The 20,627-nt window shown below is 40.2% G+C and overlaps 1 protein-coding gene across 1 annotated transcript in view; it reads left to right on the top strand.

The window, feature by feature from the left end:
• The first annotated feature begins 2,291 nt into the window (after positions 1-2,291).
• The window catches only part of RPS3A (ribosomal protein S3A), a 511,490-nt gene continuing 493,154 nt past the window's right edge, over positions 2,292-20,627 (top strand). Inside the window, exon 1 of the mRNA XM_044062039.1 lies at positions 2,292-2,424. Coding sequence (XP_043917974.1) covers positions 2,363-2,424 — 62 coding nt within the window. The 5' untranslated portion in view covers positions 2,292-2,362. The remainder of the gene's footprint in view (positions 2,425-20,627) is intronic.

Raw genomic sequence — 20,627 nt, 5'->3', positions numbered from 1 at the left:
TGAATCACACACAAAACTACTTGGCATTACTTTTGACGATCAACTAAAATTTGATTTACACATTTACAACTGTATAAAAAAAGAAACATCAGAAGTTAGGACTCCTGTACAGGAACAACAAATTCCTTACAACAGAAGCTAGAATTACTCTTACTCATGCATACCTTCTACCATGTTTAACTTACTGTTCCCAAATACTCACTAATCTAAATACATCCCTACGTACCAAACTTAATCAACCTATCACAAGATAGCAAGATTTGATGCTCAGCAAACATATGAATCTCACCATTGTCTCTCTCTAAAATACCTAAACTGACTAGAACTATCTCTCCTGCTTCTTCAATCTCAACTGCAAATCATTCGCTGCATTCTATATCAGCCAACCTTCTGCCCTGCTCTATCACCTCTCATCTCTAACTATTGCCCTACCAGGCATCTCCGAATCGCAACCTAAGATCTGTTATAGGTTCATAAACCCAATTCCAAGGCAGGCTGCAATCTATATAGCTATGATCCCTCTATTGCATGGAACAAACTCCCACTAGAAATAAGGAATCTTACTCACCACAAACAATTTAAATTAGCTACCAAAGACTACTTTAAAAAACACTGGACCTGCCACTGTTCACAACCACCTTGACTGCAAGCAACTCACTTTGAACTGTATAACAATTACATACCACCTAACATAATAACTTACTCCCTTTACTTCCTAAGAAATTCTCCCAAAGTATTGTCTATACTCTGCTTAGTATTGTTAGATTGCGTAACCTACTGAAACTAAAACATTTAACTTCCTATGTTTTACACTTTTTATCTTTTTTGATTTGTATTGATGTTGTCAACTATTTTACCAGAATGGTAACCTTTTTGTATATTTGTATGAGTGTAATAACTGTTATTAAAATGCTTTCTGTATTGGAGTATGGATCCTTAGGGTACACCAGTGGACACTGGTAGTAGTGGGGACAGTTTGTTCTCCCATTTTGTAGCCTGGTGATGATTTGATAGATAGCTATGAAACCATGTTAGGGATTGCAAGTCTGTTGAGTAGCAGTTGGTGGGATATGGTGTCAAAGGCTTTTGACATATCCCGGAAATTGCTGAGACTAGTTGTCCTTCATTTTTGAGGTGATGAATAATATAAGTAAAGGTTATTAGTGCTGTGCTTGTACTATGTTTAAGTGTGAAGCCATGATGTGTACTGGATAACAGGCTGTTAGTGGTTTAGTTAGTTTACTTACGGGTTTTATTATGTTTATATTTTATCACACTATTTCTTCTGGTTTGTAACTTTGGCTGGCCTGAAAAAGGTCCATTAGTACCCAAGCTCTTCTCCAGTTAATAATTTTGAAATGATCATCTATGCATTGTGTGAAGCAGCACAATTCAGTACCTATGTTTAAAATACTTAACATTATGATTAGTATTACCTGTTAACTATCCTCATACCTGGAAATTCTTGGGGGTCTGACGGACAACTCTGTGTTTTTAAGTACATCACCAGGTCTCGGGCATTACAGGCAAAATGAACACTCAGCCCAGGATCGCTTACTCAGTGTTTTCCATTGACATGCTATTGTCACTTACTAAAAGCTGATCTGCTTGTGTTTGGAAGGTCTAAGCAAAATGTCTGTGAAGGTGTTTGAAACAGAACTCAAATCTAATGTTGCCTTAGGGTCGCCACCTGCCCCACTTTGCGAGGGACTTTCCCTCTTTGGGCTGTTGTGTCCTGCAAAAAAACTGAAAAAATGACAACTGTCCTGAGATTTTAGGACAAAAATATTGCCTATATTTTCTTTAGTAGTTGCATAAAACAGTAATGTTGTAAGAAACAGAATAAGCAACTAAAATGCTACAAGAATAAGCTTTTATTTTTGATAAAAAAGTGAAGTTCTGTCCTTTGTACTGGCCATGGGCATGTTTTGCCCTGCAAAATATGACGTTTCTACAAAAAATGTCCCACTTTGGGCATTTGAAAAGGTGGCAATCCTAACTAGATAAAATAATGCTGTGGAGAGCTCTAATACTGTAGGTACATTGGGATGACGCTGTGTATAAACTTTCAATGTACTTTTATACAGTCCAGTCCACTTATTTATACCAAGTCTCACTGTCTCGTACGTTCAAAATCAGCGACACTAAGGAAATATTACTACTATGCATTAACGCACATTTATATGTGTAGGTATACGTGTGTGTATATTTATTGCTTTTGATCAATAAAAACACAAACATACGTTCAGTTTATCAGGACTACAAACAAATACACCGCGAGAAGCTATGCGTCATTCGTGAGTAACGTCGTAAAATCTCTTGCTGTTCGAGATTTCCTCCTCTTTCACTCCCTGTGTCCAAGATGGCAGTGGGCAAAAATAAGAGATTGACTAAAGGAGGCAAAAAAGGTGCCAAAAAGAAAGTGTAAGTTATGTAAATACATTTGGCATTGTGGCGATCTTTGAATTGGGTAATGCGATTTCTAAGCTGTGGAGTGTGTGATTAAAGATGTTGACGATATTAAAACGATGGCTTAGTACGATTCCTGTGCTTAAACTTGTTGAAGTTACACGACTTTGGATATTAGTGCCAGTAGTAAAGTGGTACTTCTGGATTTATTAAAGCAGCTATTGCATTTATGATTCCGTTGTTGTTTACTAGTACTGACTAGAGTGTAACGTTTCTGTGCGATTCTGCTTGACTTTATTCCTTAAAATGTTAATCAAGGCCTGTGGGTAATAACTGTAAGGTCATATGTACTGTAGCGTGTGCTTGTTCAGAATATTGTATTAGATTGGATGTTAGAAGAAAGTTGTTAGTTGTACTGTAATTGTTTTGGTTTGTTGATTTGGGTCTGCATGTTTTATCGGCTGGCTTCCAACTTGCAACGTTCACATTTTGTATTAGTCGTGGACTCCGGTACGCAGGACCTATGTAATAATGCATTTTGGATGTATTATTATTTATTCCTGTGTTTTTAGCTGGTTGTTTTGCGAAGCTTACGTGTTTAGTGTGCAAGCTACTTGATCCATTAATCTGGATAAAGGTTTTGGACTTGGTATTCTGTTTTGTTGAGTGCAGTAGTTTTACCGAATGGGATACTGTATGTGAGCTGAGTAACATTTGTGTTGATATAATGTAGTGGCATTGATGATACACAGATCACGTTTAAATTGCTAATTTTCTATGTGTTGTATGTACTTATTTGTGAGCCAAATATTTGGGTTTTGGCACAGATGGGCAAAGGAAACTTTAGGGGATAACAAGCTGCTTGACAAGTAATCTGTGTTGTATTTTGTGGAGTGTTGCCACCAATAGTTGGGTATGCCTTTCATATTTTAAGATTTAGTGCAACAGTTGCAGTGTGAAAAAGTTGCAGGTAAACAAACTGCTGACCAGAGTACGTCCTTTGTTCTGATGGGATTTCCAATTTGAGTGGAAATGGGTAGATTCTCCTTTGGTCATACCAAGGATGTGTATATATCTCTCTTAAATTCATTTCTTTATTTTCTGGTACTTGCCCCCCCCTTATTTGGAGGTACAGTGGAACTGCTTTTTGTAAGCATTAAGACAGTCAACCTTCTACAAGATGACCGTTTTCACAGATCCTTGTTCTAAATCATTACTACTGTGCCCCTTTGTGACACACTCACAAATCCTGGTTCTAAATCATTACCACTCTGCTGGAGATCTTTGTATTTTTTTTTTTTTGGGGGGGGGGGGTGTCTGTTAGCTTATAATTTTAAGATTTGTTGAGTATAATTTTAAGCTTGGAGTATATTACATTTTGGAATAACTCTACAAAAAGTTTTAGCTTTGTCTTTGTGTGTTGTCATTTGAAACCAATGTGTAAAGACTTGTTTTCATGGATAGAAATGTGCAAAAAGATAGTTTTATTTAAACAAAAAAAACTTAGGTGTAATTTATGGGGAATGTAACTGCATTACACTTTTGTAAGTACAATGCTGGGCAGTTTGTAGACTTGTTTTGTTTTTGTATGGCAAGTATAGAAAGAGAGTGTACTTCTGTTCATGGCAGTGGGCTAGGTTGCCCCATGTTTATGAAAGATGGGGCTGAGAGTTTTTTTAACATGTCAATCCTGGTGTAGGTCTTGGTGGTTTAGGAAAAAAACAGAACTTATTATTGGAAATGGGTGCATTTTTGGCTTTGGGTGCTGCTGTACTTGATGTTTTTAGCTTATGATTGTCAGAATTAGTAGATGACAAAACTAAAATTTGGTTATCTAACAGTGTAGTACCTCGCGGGCGGTACTGCGCAGCTTGGGGCGTGGCATATATGATTGACACATTTGATTGACAGCTTGACTTGACAGTTTGCGTCTGACAAGACTGACTACTACTATACCGCTACTATTATCTCGGTCAAAAACATTTCTATGTAACGCGTTTTAAAACACAGCTGATCCATAAACTCCTTATAACACCGGCATGCAACTGTTGGACAAGGATGCGAAAAAATGCTCAGTATAACACTGGCATGTTACTACTCGTAACGCATTTTAAAACACTTCTGATCCATACAAAAAAATATCCTTATAACACCGGCATGCAACTGTTGGACAAAGAAGGCTTCCACATCACAAATATAAGTTTAAAATCACCTTCATTTATATAACAGAGAGAGTAACACACAATGTCTGAAAAAAAACTACATATATCATAAATGGCATGACAAAGCAGAGAAAGTAACACACAATATCTAAAAAAAACTGCATATATTACAAATGGCAGCACTTTCAGAAAACAAGTACCTACATATTCAGTGGTTACTGCACGTACGTACGGACACCCAGCTCTTCCTGGTGCGCCTCCTGGTGCTGTCTTATATGTTCCAGAAGGCACATAAACAAGTCTTCGCTCTGTCTTCCGTACTTTTCACGTCAAACAAACTCATCTAGGTGGCTATCCACCATATGCCTTAATGTCCCATTCATAACACATAACCGCTTTGTGGAAGTATTTTTCATTTAGCTTTATTTGTGTCTGTAATCTAGCATCAGAATGGACTTTCGTGACTAGTTCGAACCTTTTAAGAGACCTAGTAATGATTATCAACCATGTCAACAACCTTGGAGAGAGCTGCCCAATAATGCGTTACTTTGAGCTAAGATAATACTGTCAACTACCGTGTCCATCAAACATGCATTCATAGAACAGCCCTGAGTAACTGCACGCAGTACCATATTCCTGCATTTTTTTTTTCCTACACACTGGTACGACTGACGATTATAAAAGCACAAATTGTGAATATCAACCGTTTTGCAGACTTCGTCATAGTCACTTTTGCAATAGATATTTGTTTCGACTGCAGGCTGCTGCTCAAACAGTAACTCTTCAGTACAGCTTTCCTAGTTAACAAACATACACGTACACAAACTAAAACAGTGTCCCTCCCCGTAGACGCAACAGCGTGTAAAGGTTTTACACATTTTGAATCCCAAGATAAGTAAAACATTCTTCAACGAATGTAAACTTTTAAAAGTTCTGTACGTACTGACATACACCTACATACAATGCATTGCCTCGGGCTGTGGAAATGGATGAAATACTTAGTAAACTGGTCGCTTCCAGATAAACAAAAACAAACATCAGTAGACATAAACGTTCCCCTACTCCCATCTAGCAAGATGGGTAGAACCCAGACTGCTATATATATATATATATATATATGTATATATGTCTATATATATATGTGTATATGTATATATATATATATATATATATATATGTATATGTCTCTGACAGTGGTTGTAACTGAAAGTTAAATGAATTGATCCCTTCGTCGGGTTAACAAACAAGTAAAAACTTAAGTATCACTATACTTACGTTCTTCTCAGCTACTATATCCCACAAGGTGACTAGAACACGAATGTGCTGTCCACATATGCAACTTCAGCAGACAACCAATTGCAATAAGTTTCAGCTACTATATTTGTCTGTTAAACAGGTGTTAAACATAACCGCTTTGTGAAAGTATATGTGCTTGTCTGTAACATAAGCGCTTTGTGAAAGTATATGTGCTTTATTTATAGTACCTCGCGGACGTTTCAGCTCACATAGCAATGTGCGTGTTTGTTGACTTTGTTTGGAGTTGTGTAAGTTATGGGCGGTCAGGGGCGGGGTTTGCTACTGCGCATCCTGCGAGGTACTACACTGTTAGATAACCTAAAATTTTTGTACTGTATATAAAATTCCGGTACTTGCGTGTTATGCAGGAGTAGGCGATATTGAAGTGTATTATACGACGACCCCCTATTAATATTCAAAAACGTGCACGCTGATTGGTCAGCGTGCACGTTGTAAATTAGAGTTATAGTAATGGAAAAAGGTCCGGTCGCCCGGACTTTTTCCATTACTATTTTTTTTTTTTTTTTTTTTTTACAGCAACGGAGAACGCAAGATCTCCGTTGCTTGACACTGTCTTGCTATGTTAAATGGGTTTAAAACAGCGAGACGGCTTTAAAAAAAAAAGCAACTGAGATTCTCCGTTGCTTTTTTTAAAGCTGTCTCTTTTAAACCCATTTAATGTAGCAAAACAGTTTGTAAAAAGCAACAGAGATCTTGCTTTTTCAGTTGCTTTTGCCCACAGCTCTGATGTACTGCGTAGGCATACGCATGCGCAGTACATCAGAACTGCCGCAGAATACCAGACAGCTGCGGAAGGGCAGCAAGGAGGCATTATACAATGCCATTATTTAAGAAAAGTAATTATATTTTTTTCTTAAATAATGTCATTGTATAATAGCAATAACCCACTTCTGGGTGTGGCTAATGCTGGATTTACCCACACCCAAGCATGGGTTATTGCTATATTAACCCATGAGTTTGTGCAGGAATGGGTGTGGCCGCCGTGATTGACATGCCGGAGGGCGGCGATTAAGAAGCTGGGTGAATGAATGCTATGAGCAAAAGGTATAATGCTGGACTGAGCTTTTCCATACTGCACCTAATATTAAAGTATAAAAATTTTTGAAACACTTCTCTGGATCTAGGATGCCTTGATGTACCAAATCTAGGCTTACCATTACTGAGAGCAAAGTAATGGCAGACAGTGACAGATGTGTTTACACATTGAAAAGTGGTCTTTAGAGGATAAAAGAAAGTTCCTAAAAGGATAAGGCATGACATTCCAGAGTTTTGGACAGTACCAAAAAGTATTTTTCCTGTAGGTACAAGCATATGCATAAGAACTGTGAGAAAACTTTGAGAAGCATGATATTTGGTTTAGTCTCCTAAACTAAGGGAACAGTTAATTTATTGTACAGACATTTGTATAGGCAAATGTAAGCAATTGTACAAACATGCCTACCTTCCACCATCCAAGAACTGCTTACATACTGTATCTGACAGCATGCAAAGTACTTTATGAAGCAGTACACGTGTAGAAAATAATGCACATATATTCCATTACTTTCAATTTAATATATACTACAAAACAGAATGTTACATAGGAAAACTGAGACACAGCAATGCCATTACATTTATTACTGCATACAACACATTAATTGTATTTTGAAGTGATAATTGGCATTCATACCTCTCAACCTAGCCATAAATAATCGGGGGACAAAAGTGGACATGCACAGACTCGGCAAGCCCAGTCTGTCTGAGTTGCTCCAAATAAAAGCAGCTACTTAAAATGTCAGAGCAGTGGTGGTGGGAAAGCGTGAGTTTTATGATATCCAGGTTAATCATTCAAAATACTGAACGTTTTCACAGCATTTGCTTTTAATGCATAACAGAAAATAGCTGCACCGACACCCTTCCACCCTTTTCTCTGCATAGGCTGAATCTTGCCTTTTGATCGTGTGAAAAAGTAAACTTAAACACGGCGATTTTATTATTTACCATTAAACCTGCAGTGGGTCAAACATTCAGTAAATCCAAACTTAACTTGTGTTACTCCTATTCCTACCTAGGGAAAATAAATAGCTTTCAATCAAAAGGTGGGCAGTGTACTGACATCGCTGTCACAGGCGGGGATTGGGCGTGGCTTGCTACTGCACATCGGGTGGGTAAATACACTTCAATGTCGCCCAGGAGACCTGGCTCCTTTCCAAGCTGTTAGCCTGCCGAAATATGAACTGAAAGTGTCTAGTGAAGTGCGTCACTGAACTGACATAATGTTTGAAAATGGGCATGTGTAAACACTTCCAGCAGCGTTGTACTACATTACATTGCGATTCTGTTTCCCGCGGAACACTGCAAACAGGGAAATGGTACTTTTCTAAAATGGAGCAAAATAGAAAGTGAAGGGTCAGGCAGCTGTAACCGTTGAAAGCACAGCCTTTAACTGTGTTTTTCTGAAATAAGTTTGATCATTTTGTTTAACAAAGGGATCAATGCTATACAGATTTGTAGACTGAAAGGAAGAACAGATGAAGCTACTGTCTTTGGGGTGCTGTGGAGTAAGGAAGTTGGGCATGCAAAGATGACTTTTTTGGCGACTGGAGAAAGCAGTCTGATGTAGTTAAATACGAAGGTCCTTACTGTCTCTGCGTTGTACTCCTCTTTGATAAAGTTCGATTAAATGTACTTACACTTTACCTTTACACGGATATGATCATCCCATTACGAAACTTATGGTTACATCGTAATTCTCTCCGTTCATATTGTCATTGTATTGGTTACTGCAGCTCCTGGAAGAAAGCATGTAAGCTTATGGATTAACCGTTAAGAAAATGCAAAGTTAGAGAGGGAAGGGTGATTTAACATTAGCAGCACAGGTATGGTTATGTTTAGGTTGAATTTCTTTTCACAGTGAAGGTTGTTTTAAGAAGAGTTATCAAGAACAACGGAAAAAGTTAGTGTCACTCTGGCTGTGAGCACCGTTAATGCACAAATGAGAGAGTTCCACACATGCTGCCAGTAAAGTGCACACAGCCAGAGCGACACTAATTTTTTCTATTGTTCTTGATAACCCTTCTTAAAACAACCTTCTTTGTGAAAGAAAAGACAACCCCTGACATTTTTACAACGCTTACAGTCTGATTTCTACACCAGGAAGTAAGTGGTATTATCGTGAAAATCTGGTTGCGATAATGCGCAAGTACCAAATTCCATACTGATAGTGTGTTAAGAGGAGGAGCTGATGCAGATCATTTTTGTTACCAATTGTACCCAAGTTGGTTAAATGATATAGATTGGAAAGCAAGACTTGATGTAGATCTTCATAAGGTTGCGTAGTTTGGGGGGTGATTCAGTAAGCACACTGACTTGAAACTAGTTAATGACTGAGTGCATAATGAGGTGGGTTGCAGTTGGAATTTTTGTTTTATAATTTTGAAGTAATGAATAGACTTTGAAGGGGACCCTTGCATGATTGCAGTGTGTTCATTAATTGCTTTCAGTAATGTACATGCTCTAGCAGTGAGAGAGTAATTGTATTTTGCAAGTGTGTAATCTTTGAACCGTTAAGTTCTTAATTGGTAATACTGAAGTTTTAGGAAAGAACTGTGTTTTTGAGATGGAGTGATAAGATGGTAGTTGGATTGGCACAGTGGTTTAGTGCTTGCAATATAGTCTTCATAGTTCCTGGGTTAATTTCTTCCGGTAACTGAATCTGCATGTTTTCTCTCTACTGTTTTTGATCATCCAAAACTTGGTGGTCATTTGGCCTTTGTAAACTGTTGGCATGTATTGTATATATTTCATGTAATTTATTTGTGTGAGTTTGGATTATCACATTCGGAGATGGATTATTTCACTTGCCTGCTTAGCAGACAAATTAATTTCAGCTTTATAAGGCGTTTACAAGCAAGTAATTTCCTATGAGAGCTTTATATGGGAATGATTTTCTTTAATTCATCATGCACAGAGTGCTCAGTAATACCTATGTAAATCAAAATGCATCGAGCCTAATCTATATATCTGACTGACAGAAGGGTTTTTTTCTGGAAACAGGTTGTGAGAATTTCTGCAGACATTGCAGCAGTGAGGGGGTTTGGTCCACTAAACCTGCCTCAGTAACCCCATAGGGTGTAGAAGATGGATCCTTGTTGCCTCAAAGAACGTCATTGGCAGTTGCTGTTTTTCACACACTTACTGTACTTTCTAGAGGGGTGCAGTTGATTGGCATGTATTGTTGAAGAGATACTGGAGAGTTCTTGGAAAGAAAAAATGAGGTTGTAGGTATAAATATTCTCATGTCGCACGATGACGTTGGAAACTTATTTCCTGTAATGCAGGAAAAAGGTGGTGTTTGAACAGCAGGATTCGACATCCCTGTACTTCGGCAGTCCTGGATGTGCTGGATTTCACAGAAGACAATAATGTAAATGTAGCCTTTTTAAACTTCTTCATGGGGCTCTTGTGTGGTCTTGAAATCGGTTAGTCTTGAGAAAAGGAAGGGGACTGAGCAAACCCTAATGACTAAAGTTCTCATCCGAAGGTATAGAAAACCCAGTGTCTGATATTCTGGTGTGGACAGTGGAACCCAGTTGTCTGTAAACCCCCCAGGCACTGGGGTCTGCAGGAGTCCCCAGGAAGCCATGGTCTGGCTTGGGGTGAATTGCAATAGGTTCATAGGTTCATACTAGGCTATCTGCCCAAGGGCATTTATAAGCCTAGCCCATAGTTATTTGGCTTTCGCCACCCCTTTAGTTTGAATAAAACTATGCCTATTATTTTGCTGTGCCTCTGTCAAGCAGTGACACTGAAGTAATCCCTGGGGTATATCTGCGATCCCCCATCCATTGGTCAAGATTCCTCTTGAACAAGGCCAGCGAGGTGCTCTGCCTCACATGTACCGGGATTTTGTTCCACAGCATAGGGAGTCTCTGGGTGATGAATCTGTCCCTCCAGCATGTTCTATTAATAACCGTGTCAAGGTTTAAGTCTCCCGCCCTTGTGGTTCTGAGGGATCTAGATTTTTTGAGGTGAAGCATATTCATCAAATCAGGGTTTGACATGGCCTTATATGTCAGGCACAGGTCACCTCTGAGCAAGCGGTATGAGACTGAATAGAGCTGGAGTTCTTTCAGTCGGGCAGCATAAGACATATTTTTGAGACCCTTTATCCTTTTGTTTAGCCGTGAAGCTGTTGTAAGTACCCCCCACCAATTGCGGAGTTTTTATACACATGTTACATACATACATGCACACAGACGTTGCCACCATATTTTCATAAGGACAACCCACTACAATCGATTACAACAGCTTTACCGAATACCTAACCATTACAAACTGGCCGCATAGTTGAAAAATAACAATGTGGTTAACATTCCAACAATAGTGTCCAATGCCTTTATAAAGAAGTAACGATAACATGATGTGCTACCTGATCAGCACCGTCGATACGCTGCCTTTTGATGTCTCCTGCCAACTGCGGCGGCTGTTCCAGCTCTGAGTCTCGTTTGATGCCTCTTGGCAAAGCCACTGCAGCCTGCTGCTGCTGTGCAGATTCAGAGTCCCGTTGTATCCCCAGGGAACCGGGGAGCTGTGCCGCCACTTCGGCCGACATTCAAAACGCCAAATTAACCAAACTCACCAAAAATCACCACAAGTGCCACGAGCTAAACGTCTTCCCAAAGGAAGAAGGAAAAAAATACTCGACAATCGGCAACAAAAAGTGTGAAGAAGGCCGACACACCAAACGACGCAGAACACAGCGAAATGCGTAAGATTACAAAGATAGTAAGGGAGCCCGGATTGAACGTTTCGTTCAGCCAGCAGCCCAATAAACGTGTCTCTGCTTTGCAGAATACAAAAAGGATAAAAATGTAGTCTGGCGACCTCAAGCAAGTTTGCTGCGTGTAAGAGCGTAATATCCCAAAACGGAACTGAGCTTCGTACGTAACGGCCTCGTTTTTCGTGTTGCCACACAACACCCTGCGGCACAATTCGGGTTACTCTTATGTTAACTGGTCCAAATATATATATATTTTTTTCCTCTCCATGACTGTCCCCACTTGGGTGGGGAGGGGGTGATTCCCAGCATGAGAAAAAAATCTCGATGGATTTTTGTCTTGAGATGTTTTGCTTTGGGGGGAGGGGGTATTCCATTCCTTAGCCCATCTTTGTTTACGCTGGTTGTGTCACCTCATCAGAAGTGTCGAGGAATGAGGACTTTAAAATATTCTTGACAGACGCCCAAGAAGGGCCTGCTGGAGCAGAAAGGCTGGGAATTTTGTTGCAGTTTTTGCCCTCCACCCCAGGATAACTAAGGATGTCTGGCTTATTTTGGATTTCAGTCTCCTAAATATGAGCATCCTTTCGGAGATGTGCAAATGTGTATGGTCATCCTCTAATGCGTTTTCCTTGGGCCTCTGAAATGTTGACGGTCCGCATAAAGATTGTTAAGGAGTTGGGGGTATCTGCACTTCCCGATTTGGGCCAGTCCGTAACAATTTGGATATTTTATTTCAATTTACCTCTCACTGCAATGTATTTTCTAGTGTGTGCTTTGTACCTTTGCTTGCCCGGTCAACTCCCATGTGATTGTCACCAGTGCCTTTTCTCTGGACTAGGTATTGGAGGCTACATTCGATGCTACATTCGATGCTGATGCAAGTTTAGTGGATTTTGCCCTTTATGTGCTGCATAATTGAGAGATGCCTCAAACCTGGGTTTGGTGGGGGGGGGGTGACACCTAAGTCCTCTGATCCCCTGACAGACGCACATGTTTTGATTTGTGTCTTAAAAGCGGTTTGCTTAACTACATCAAGCCAGTTTTCTTGATAGCAGCAGACGACTTTTGCATTAGGCTGGATGTAGCATAATTTGCTGCCCTGTTTACCAAGTTTGCGTCTATGGTGGCAACCCATCTGGAGTTTACTTGGTGGTAAGCATAGTCATAAGGTGGGCATAATGCTTTGGAAATTTATGGCAAATCTGTTCACCAGGTGAATGTCTGTAGCAGCAGCCTGAGTTTCCCTTATCTGGAAAAGTACCCCCCTCCCATTGAAGTTGCAGTGAACCTTGTAGTCCCCCTCTGGCAGATTTCAGATGGTTGCTTCTGCCTTATATTTGGAGGCGTTGTCTTGGAGGAATAATGCATTTGACATGGATGCCCCAGGAGTCTCTTGCATTTTGGTTCCACGGAGATGGCTTGGGGCATTTGTTCCTTCTGGAATTTCAAGCCTGATTTATTCAAGGCAGTTTTGTCCACTCAGCTTATATGGCTGTAGTCCTCGTCGGCAGTTGAGAGCATGTGTTTGTTCCTTGTTCACAAGATTGAAGGGTATGGCATTTAACTGTTGGCTAGGGTATGGCATTGAACTGTTGGCTAAATCACAACTTGCTGACTGTGTACATTTTGAGGGACGTCATATTTGCTAACAGGCAGACAATTGTCTTTAGCCCCCTGCAGCAGTTTCAGGGGAATGGGAGCAGAGAAAGTATTTAATTTTCACGGAGTCCTATTATGCAGCCTCTCTATCCAATATATGGAAATGGTAACGTTCTTTGATTTTTGTCTCCAGGATTTCAGGCAAATGCCTTTTTCCATTCTTTGCCAAGTGGATTAATTTTAGTCCATCTGACTCTCCTGTCCGTTATACTGCTGGCACTTCCTTGTGGCAATAATTTGTTGTTGAACATTTCAACTCTGGTTCAAGTGTTATTTAACATTAATTTGGTGGCCATCTTTTAACTCTTTTCAAAATTCTAGTTCTTGATGTCCTTGAAGGTTTGCAGAGCTTCCTTCCTTGACTCCTTGTCAGGGACTGAGCTTCTCCATGGAATGTTTACTTTGTGTGTGTGTGTGTGTGTGTGTGTGTGTGTGTGTGTGTGTGTGTTAGAAGTATACCTGTTCACCCTTGGTATCTCCCAGCTTATCTAGGTTGAATTTCTTCTAGGAGAATATCTAAACTATGGACACTTTCTGGAAATTTTCTTTATCTGTCTTGAAAGGGTAGTATTTAGGTCGAAGAACAAGTCAAAAGAAGCTGTTTATCTGTCTCTGTCAAATCATAGTTGGTCAAGAATGGTACTAAGTGCACCTTTTCTAGCTTGCACTATCAAAATGGGAAGGCTATCCAGGTAGCTCCTAGAGCTCATTCTACTAGAGCAGTAGCTGTTGACATTGTTGCCCCCTCCCAATGCCACCCTAAGCTATACTTGCCTGGAAGCAACTTGGCATTCTCAAGCACTTCTGTATGGCACCCCTTTTTTTTCTTGGCTTCTGCATGCTTATACATTCCAGTTGGGAATAGGTGCTTCCCTTTCGTGCCTAAAGAGCAAACCTCTGGTTTTCAGAGAAAGCTGTGGCTTTGATTTGGAGGTGTTGATCATCATCTCTTTCAAGTCTATGATGTGATTCATTGCGTACTAGACATGCATCACGTGACAAGTGAAAGAGTAAAAGTTGGCAGGTGTCATTCTATTTGTATGTTTACCTTTTTTCCTCAGGTGTGCACTGAAAGTAGGTAAGAAAAAAAAGAACAGTAACATTTTATTTGAGGAAAAGAAACCCAGTTAGATATCTGGGTCATCAAAGCATACGTTTGTATGTATATATAAATACAAATGAGTCCTTTGTGCCAGTAGCTCTTTACTTTCCAGACCTCTGATTTGCTTTGACATACATTTCATGAAATGGGCGAGGGTGAAGTACAACTCTGCAAATACAGGAAGTAGAGTGGCATGTTCAAAACATTCTGTTCCAGAGTACTCTCTTTGTATTGTCTTCAGTTTACAGAACACGCACAGACCATGTGGGCCAACTTTGACCCTTTTGTATCTGTACAGAGGCAGAGAATTGGTCTAACATTCTGTGACTAAGGCACAACTTGTAGTGTTCTTGTCAAATTATTTTGTATGTGAATGATTTCAGAGAAATTACCTTTTTAGCACTCTTGGCTTCCCCAACGAGGTTGAAGAGTATGATATTGGACTCTACACCATTACAGTTTGTAGATACAAAAAATCATTTTAAGCTTCCAAACAGCAGTGATGATGCACATAACTGTGGTACTACAGAAATTTTGAAAAAGCCCTCTGAATTTTTATGAGGTCTCATCTATTCCACAGCAATGCTACTTTGGCACTGTTTGATTGTTGGTGATTTGATTTGCAGAGCAGACATGAAGTGTCTTGCCATTTGCTTCTGGCAGTACTTCCTTTAAAGGATGTCTCCTGAATGCCAGAGATGTTAAAACTTGCAGTTAAAGGGAGATCCTTCAAGGAATTTTGTATTGTATCCCAGTGGTTGAAATGTAGATCTGTCTTATGTGAGTGGGGTAAATTTTTTAAATTTTTGGATCCTGTCTTGCAACTTGTTGCTGTTTGCTTCACATTTCAGTTGTCCTTGCATGAAAAAGAACTGTTTTAAACTTGCTATCTCCATTTGTATTGTAATGGTAAAGCTTTATTTTTTTTTTAGTATTTTATTCCATGCAGTGTAGTATAAGGTTACATTTTGGGTCCAGTGATTTTACCTGTTTCACTGTAATTTGGTGAATGGTGTTAAGGAGGCTTCAAGGGAAGTGTAAAGTAATCTTAGGTTGTTTGGTTGTTGCTATTAGTAATAGTAATCCTTTGTGGGATAGGTAGCATTTGGGTCATTTCTCCTCTGTAATGAAAAACAGGGTACCTTTTTGGCTAGGCTTGTATAGGCCCTACCTATGAACAATTGGGCAGCCAACCCCCCCCCCCCCCCCCCAACACACACGCACTTCTCGGTGGTTGCAAGAACTCTTCTGTTCCCATACCCATGCCTTACCTACAGTGACTTCCACAGTTAATGTTTTCCTGGCCTGCTGGTTTCTTTTGATCAGGTCTGGATAACTTATTGTTAGCCATGCACTGAAGGTTGGCTTTGGCTTATAAGCCAGTATTCGATTGCAAGCAGAGTATTGTTATCCGCTCATCCACATATACTGAATTGTTCCCGTAAGGTTTGGAATGTGCACATACCTAGTGCACCTCGAACTGTCTAAAGTGGAGTACAGAACAGTGCATTGTAGCAGTGTTTATCAAAAAAGCTGCTTCCTCTTCATTTTATAAGTGGTACTCCTGTTTAGCAAAGGCTACCATAAGAGGTCTTGGTAAATCATTCTCTCATTTCGTTTCATCTTGGAAGGATTTCCTAATTGTGGTTAAAACTATCTAGTCGAGGTAACTATCTTCAAGAGCCAAATAAGTCCTCCCAACAGTGTTCTTCCCTCTTCCACACCCATAGTACAATTCAGTGCCCCCTTGGGTGTATATAAACCCAAACGTGTTCCTTTTCTGACTACTAAACAAGAAAATTAAAGGTCTTGCGTCACTGTATCTTAGCACAACTCCTGTTGTACTTATTGGTCTTCCCGCTGCTCTGAAGTGACCTATGTCTACCGTTTTTGAGACCTGAAAGGCACATTCGTTTTTGACTTGCCATTTCTTTGCAAAACCAGTGCTTTTACAAACCTAAATTTACACCAAAACATAAATGGGAGTCTGGTGTGAGGGGTGGGTTATGTTCCAAACTTGGGTATTCTCAGACATTGGAGTAAGGTTCCCCCTACAGGTTACTTTTAAGGCTGGTGTTGGTGACTCAAATTACACTGAGCTTGTGTAATGGCCTTAAATGGTTTTAAGTGTTTGATGGTGCTAAGACTTTTTAAGGTTATGGCTAGGCATCTTGTAATCCTTGTGATCATTTGCCCAATGTTCCTACCACCATTTTAAGGTCCCAAACACTTCATTGCTACGTATCTTTGTTGCTGCCTCAACTGCTGAAACAGAGCGCGTTCAAATTCTGTTTCAGACTAGAGGAGCTCTTTGGGATGTACAAGTCGAATTAAGTCTTGGCGCACACTTAGTGGGTTTCCCAGGTTAGCCTGGCAGGATTCTTGACAGAACTGATCACCGGATGGTGATCAGATTGGTAGCTCAAAATCTGTCCTTTGATTTTATAAATTGGTTAAAGATGCTGTGGTACTGAGTATGCACGTAAGCATTGATGCTTGGTATTGTAGTTGATAAATGCAAATTTACTGAATTCCAGCAGCCAGGTTCAGGTAAGGCATAAGATCAAAGCAGTGACTTTGAAAGGTGAGCAGCTCTTGTTGCACTTCAGTTGTGGAGTGGCTTTTACAAGATGGTGCAAGTCAGCAGTTTTATATAGCAATTTGCTGCAGGTCTCAAAGATGGGTGAGGTCCACAGCAGCAAAATTGAGGTGCTAGAGGTCATATTGAGTAAAATTCAGGGTTGGTTAATTCTGTTGCTTGCACAAACCACTTTCATTGTGTGTATGTGTTGTGATTCTTCTGTTGGTGCCCTGTGCCGTTTGGCATACTTGCAGATTTTACTGGCAGGGAAGTAGTGTTGCTCTTTTGTTCTATGCTGAAGGCCGAAGATTATCAGAGTATACATTTGTTTTCCTTTTTTGATTTTGCTATGGTTCTTGTTGTTGGGCATGCAACTGAAGAGACATTTTGCTTGGTAACATTAACAAAGGAGCATCATTTCAGTATATGCCTATGCATATTCTTTCCTGCTTGTTTTGACAGACACGTTCTGTTGCTCGGTAAGCTTTGAGAACAGAGGCTAGGGGATTTGACTGCTTTTTGTCCCTTCTTTTAAAAATGAAAAATATTCATGTCAGTCAGCTTGGCTTTATATTTACTTGTTTTCGAGTTTAAAATTGTACTGTTCCGTGATGTCATTTAATTTCTCCAAACCTTCAGAAAGTGAGTTTGTGCTTGCATTGATTCTACTGCTGTGCTGATTGAAGCTGATAAACTTATTTGGTTTGTCCAGCTTCTGCTTTCTCAGTATTCGTTCCCGAATGCCTTTCAGTACTTTTTTGTTGGTGAATTTTTCATTGAGTGCATTTTGGTTAATTTTGGTGTGGGCTGTTAATGTGGCATTTCTGTAGGGGTGATCCCCCCCTTATTGTTGTAATCTAATTACGGTCTGCCTCAGTCCATCAGATGTAGGCACCAAACCAGTGGTTAATTTCAGATCCAGTGGTCCAAATTACATTTAGATGGGTTTAGAGGGGTGTTTTGTTCCACATGGGTGGCAAGCCTATTTCAAAGAGTGGGAATTCTCTGAGAGCTAAAATGGGACATGTTGGAGAGACGGATGTAGCAAGCAAAACTTGGGTCTTTGCATCTAGTAGTTCTGATGTTTTGTGAATATGCAAATGGTCCATTAGAATGAGATCCAAGGACGCATTGTAAGCCAGGCAAAGATTGCATCTTGGCCGTGTCTGTAGGAGAGTATGTAGAGGACCTTTGAAGCGATCCACGTAAGACATTGTATTTATGCCTGGTATCCTTTTTGTAAGGAACATTTGTGAAGTTAAGTCGTGGGGAATGCATAATGCATACATTTTTGTCTGTATTTGTATTTTGTACTGTGTGCTGTCCAAGATCATGTAAAATGTTTGATTTGGTTCATAGGTAGGTACTAGGTTATTGGCCCTAGGGCCTATATAAACCTAGCCAAAAAGGTACACTGTCTTTCGTCACACAAGAAAATTATTTTCCTGTGCCCCTGTCAAGCAGTGCTTCAGAGGTGATCCCTGGGGTGAACTTCTGTTTCCCATCCAATCATCAAGATTTTTCTTGAGTGCTAATGAGGAGCTGTTTGATTATATATAGGTAGGTAGTTTGTTCCAGAGTATGGGAAGTCACTGGGACAGGAATTTAGCCCTCCAGCGCGTTCTGTTTATTGTAGTGACAAGGTTTAAGTCCCTAGAGTGTGTAGCTCGGAGGATTGGGATTTCTTTGGCACTTCAGTTTGTTTTTGTAGTTTCTCTAGTCATGAGACCCCCTTTTGGAAATGCACCCCAAAATGAAACTGACTGTACTGCGCGATAACCATGTTATCTTTACTGTGAAATAAACAAAACAATAAATTGTATGGAAAACTGTTTAAAAATGTAATAACTTTTGGATGAGGGAGTTGTCCATCAGCAGGGAGGTACAAGCAGAATTCTTTCTCTGCTAAAAAGATTGTAGGAATCGGCATCTAAAAGGGATTAAAGTATGCATAGGATAAATTTAAAACATTTAGTAGGGCTTTGGGAAAAAATATTGTTCGACAAGAAAGTTTGAAGTCCATTTATGCTGTAAAATGGATAAATTGTTATACAGTTAGGCACAATGAAACAAGATAGAGTTTTTAATCGCGGCAGGTCCCAGGGACATATGCATGCTGTGGACTGTCCAAATACAGTACACACAGGCTGGCAGCCCTATTATTATGTGAAGTTGCTTAACATGCTGATTGCTTTAAGGCAGTTGATGTCTAAAGATAAGAGAAGTACCTTGCCTTTTTTAGGCAAGGTTCAAATGACAAATTCACCACCGTAACAGGAACAGGCAAGCAAAAACTGAGGGTGATGCTACTCGGTGCTAGAAGTTTAAATCTCAAAATGCACTCACTCGAGGCACTCCTTAAAATGGAGAACATAGATATCTGTGCAGTGACTGAGAGCACCCCTGCACTACCAGGCTCTAACTCCTACCACACTTTTTGGCCATGTAACCTGGACTGGAACACCAAAGGCGGAGGTGTGTCCATATTCATTAAGGATATCCACACCTCCAGGCTAGTTGCTCAGCATAATGCAGCCGAGGTTATCCAAGTGCAACTAACTCTGGGCAAAACTGCAATACAAATTGTAGCTTGTTACAGATCGCCCACCATGTCCCAGGATTCCCACTCCTCTCTTTTCTTGATGTACTGGAAAATATTAGGGTTCAACCAAACACCCTGATGATGGGCAATTTCAACTACCCCACCATTAACTGGAAAAACTCATGTACCAACTCCTTCGCTCAACGTTTTCTGGAATTCATAAACTCCAGTGCCCTGGATCAACTTATCCACACCCCCACCAGGGGCAACAATATCCTAGATCTAGTCATTACCAACGTGAGTGACCGGTGTTCCACACCTGAAGTCAACACCTCATTGGTCCGATCCGACCATAAGCTAATTACCCTTGATATCCACATCCTGCCCCCACCCCCCCACTAAGGAAACCATGGTAAAAAAAATTCTCCAAAGCCAACTTCATGCTTCTTAAAACAGAAGTGGTGAACTTCATAACACCCATGCAGATGGACAATACAGTTAAGACTACTGAATCCTACACAATTGCACTTTATAAGCACTTACATGCGTGCATGGATTGTGCTATCCTCCAGAAAAAGGAAGCCAGCCTGGTGGTCCCCTGCCATAAACAAACTACAACAGAAGGATGAAACACTTGCAAAAGAGAGTAAAATCCCATGAGTGGAGGAGCTCCCTGGTCAGCCTCTGTAAGAAGCTGCGATCCCTGATAAAATCCTCCAAAGCTAGTTAAGAAAACAAAATCATCACTGATTCTAAAGACAACCACAAAGCATTCTATAGTTATGTCAAGAATCTCAGTGGCAACACTCAGATCTGCTCTGAGTTGCAGCACAATGGCAATAAATATACAGACCCAACTGATTTTGCGAACATCCTGGCAGGTTCAGTGCCAAATTTACCCCCCTCTCACCCCCTAAAGAGCCCATTTCTATACCGGAAGAATGCAAAGTTCCTGTAATCCATGGCTGCACAGGTAAAAACCATACTCTCCAAAGCCAAGAACACAGCATCCATGGGACCAGACAACATCCCAGGCTGTGTTCTACACAAACTACAGAACAAACTGGAACCCCACCTAAGTACCATGTTCAATC

Source organism: Protopterus annectens, chromosome 2.part1, assembly GCF_019279795.1.
Source record: "Protopterus annectens isolate FY-2018-M chromosome 2.part1, PAN1.0, whole genome shotgun sequence".
In the NCBI taxonomy this organism is placed as follows: Eukaryota; Metazoa; Chordata; order Ceratodontiformes; family Protopteridae; genus Protopterus; species Protopterus annectens.
This window is presented reverse-complemented; position numbering and strand designations above follow the sequence as displayed.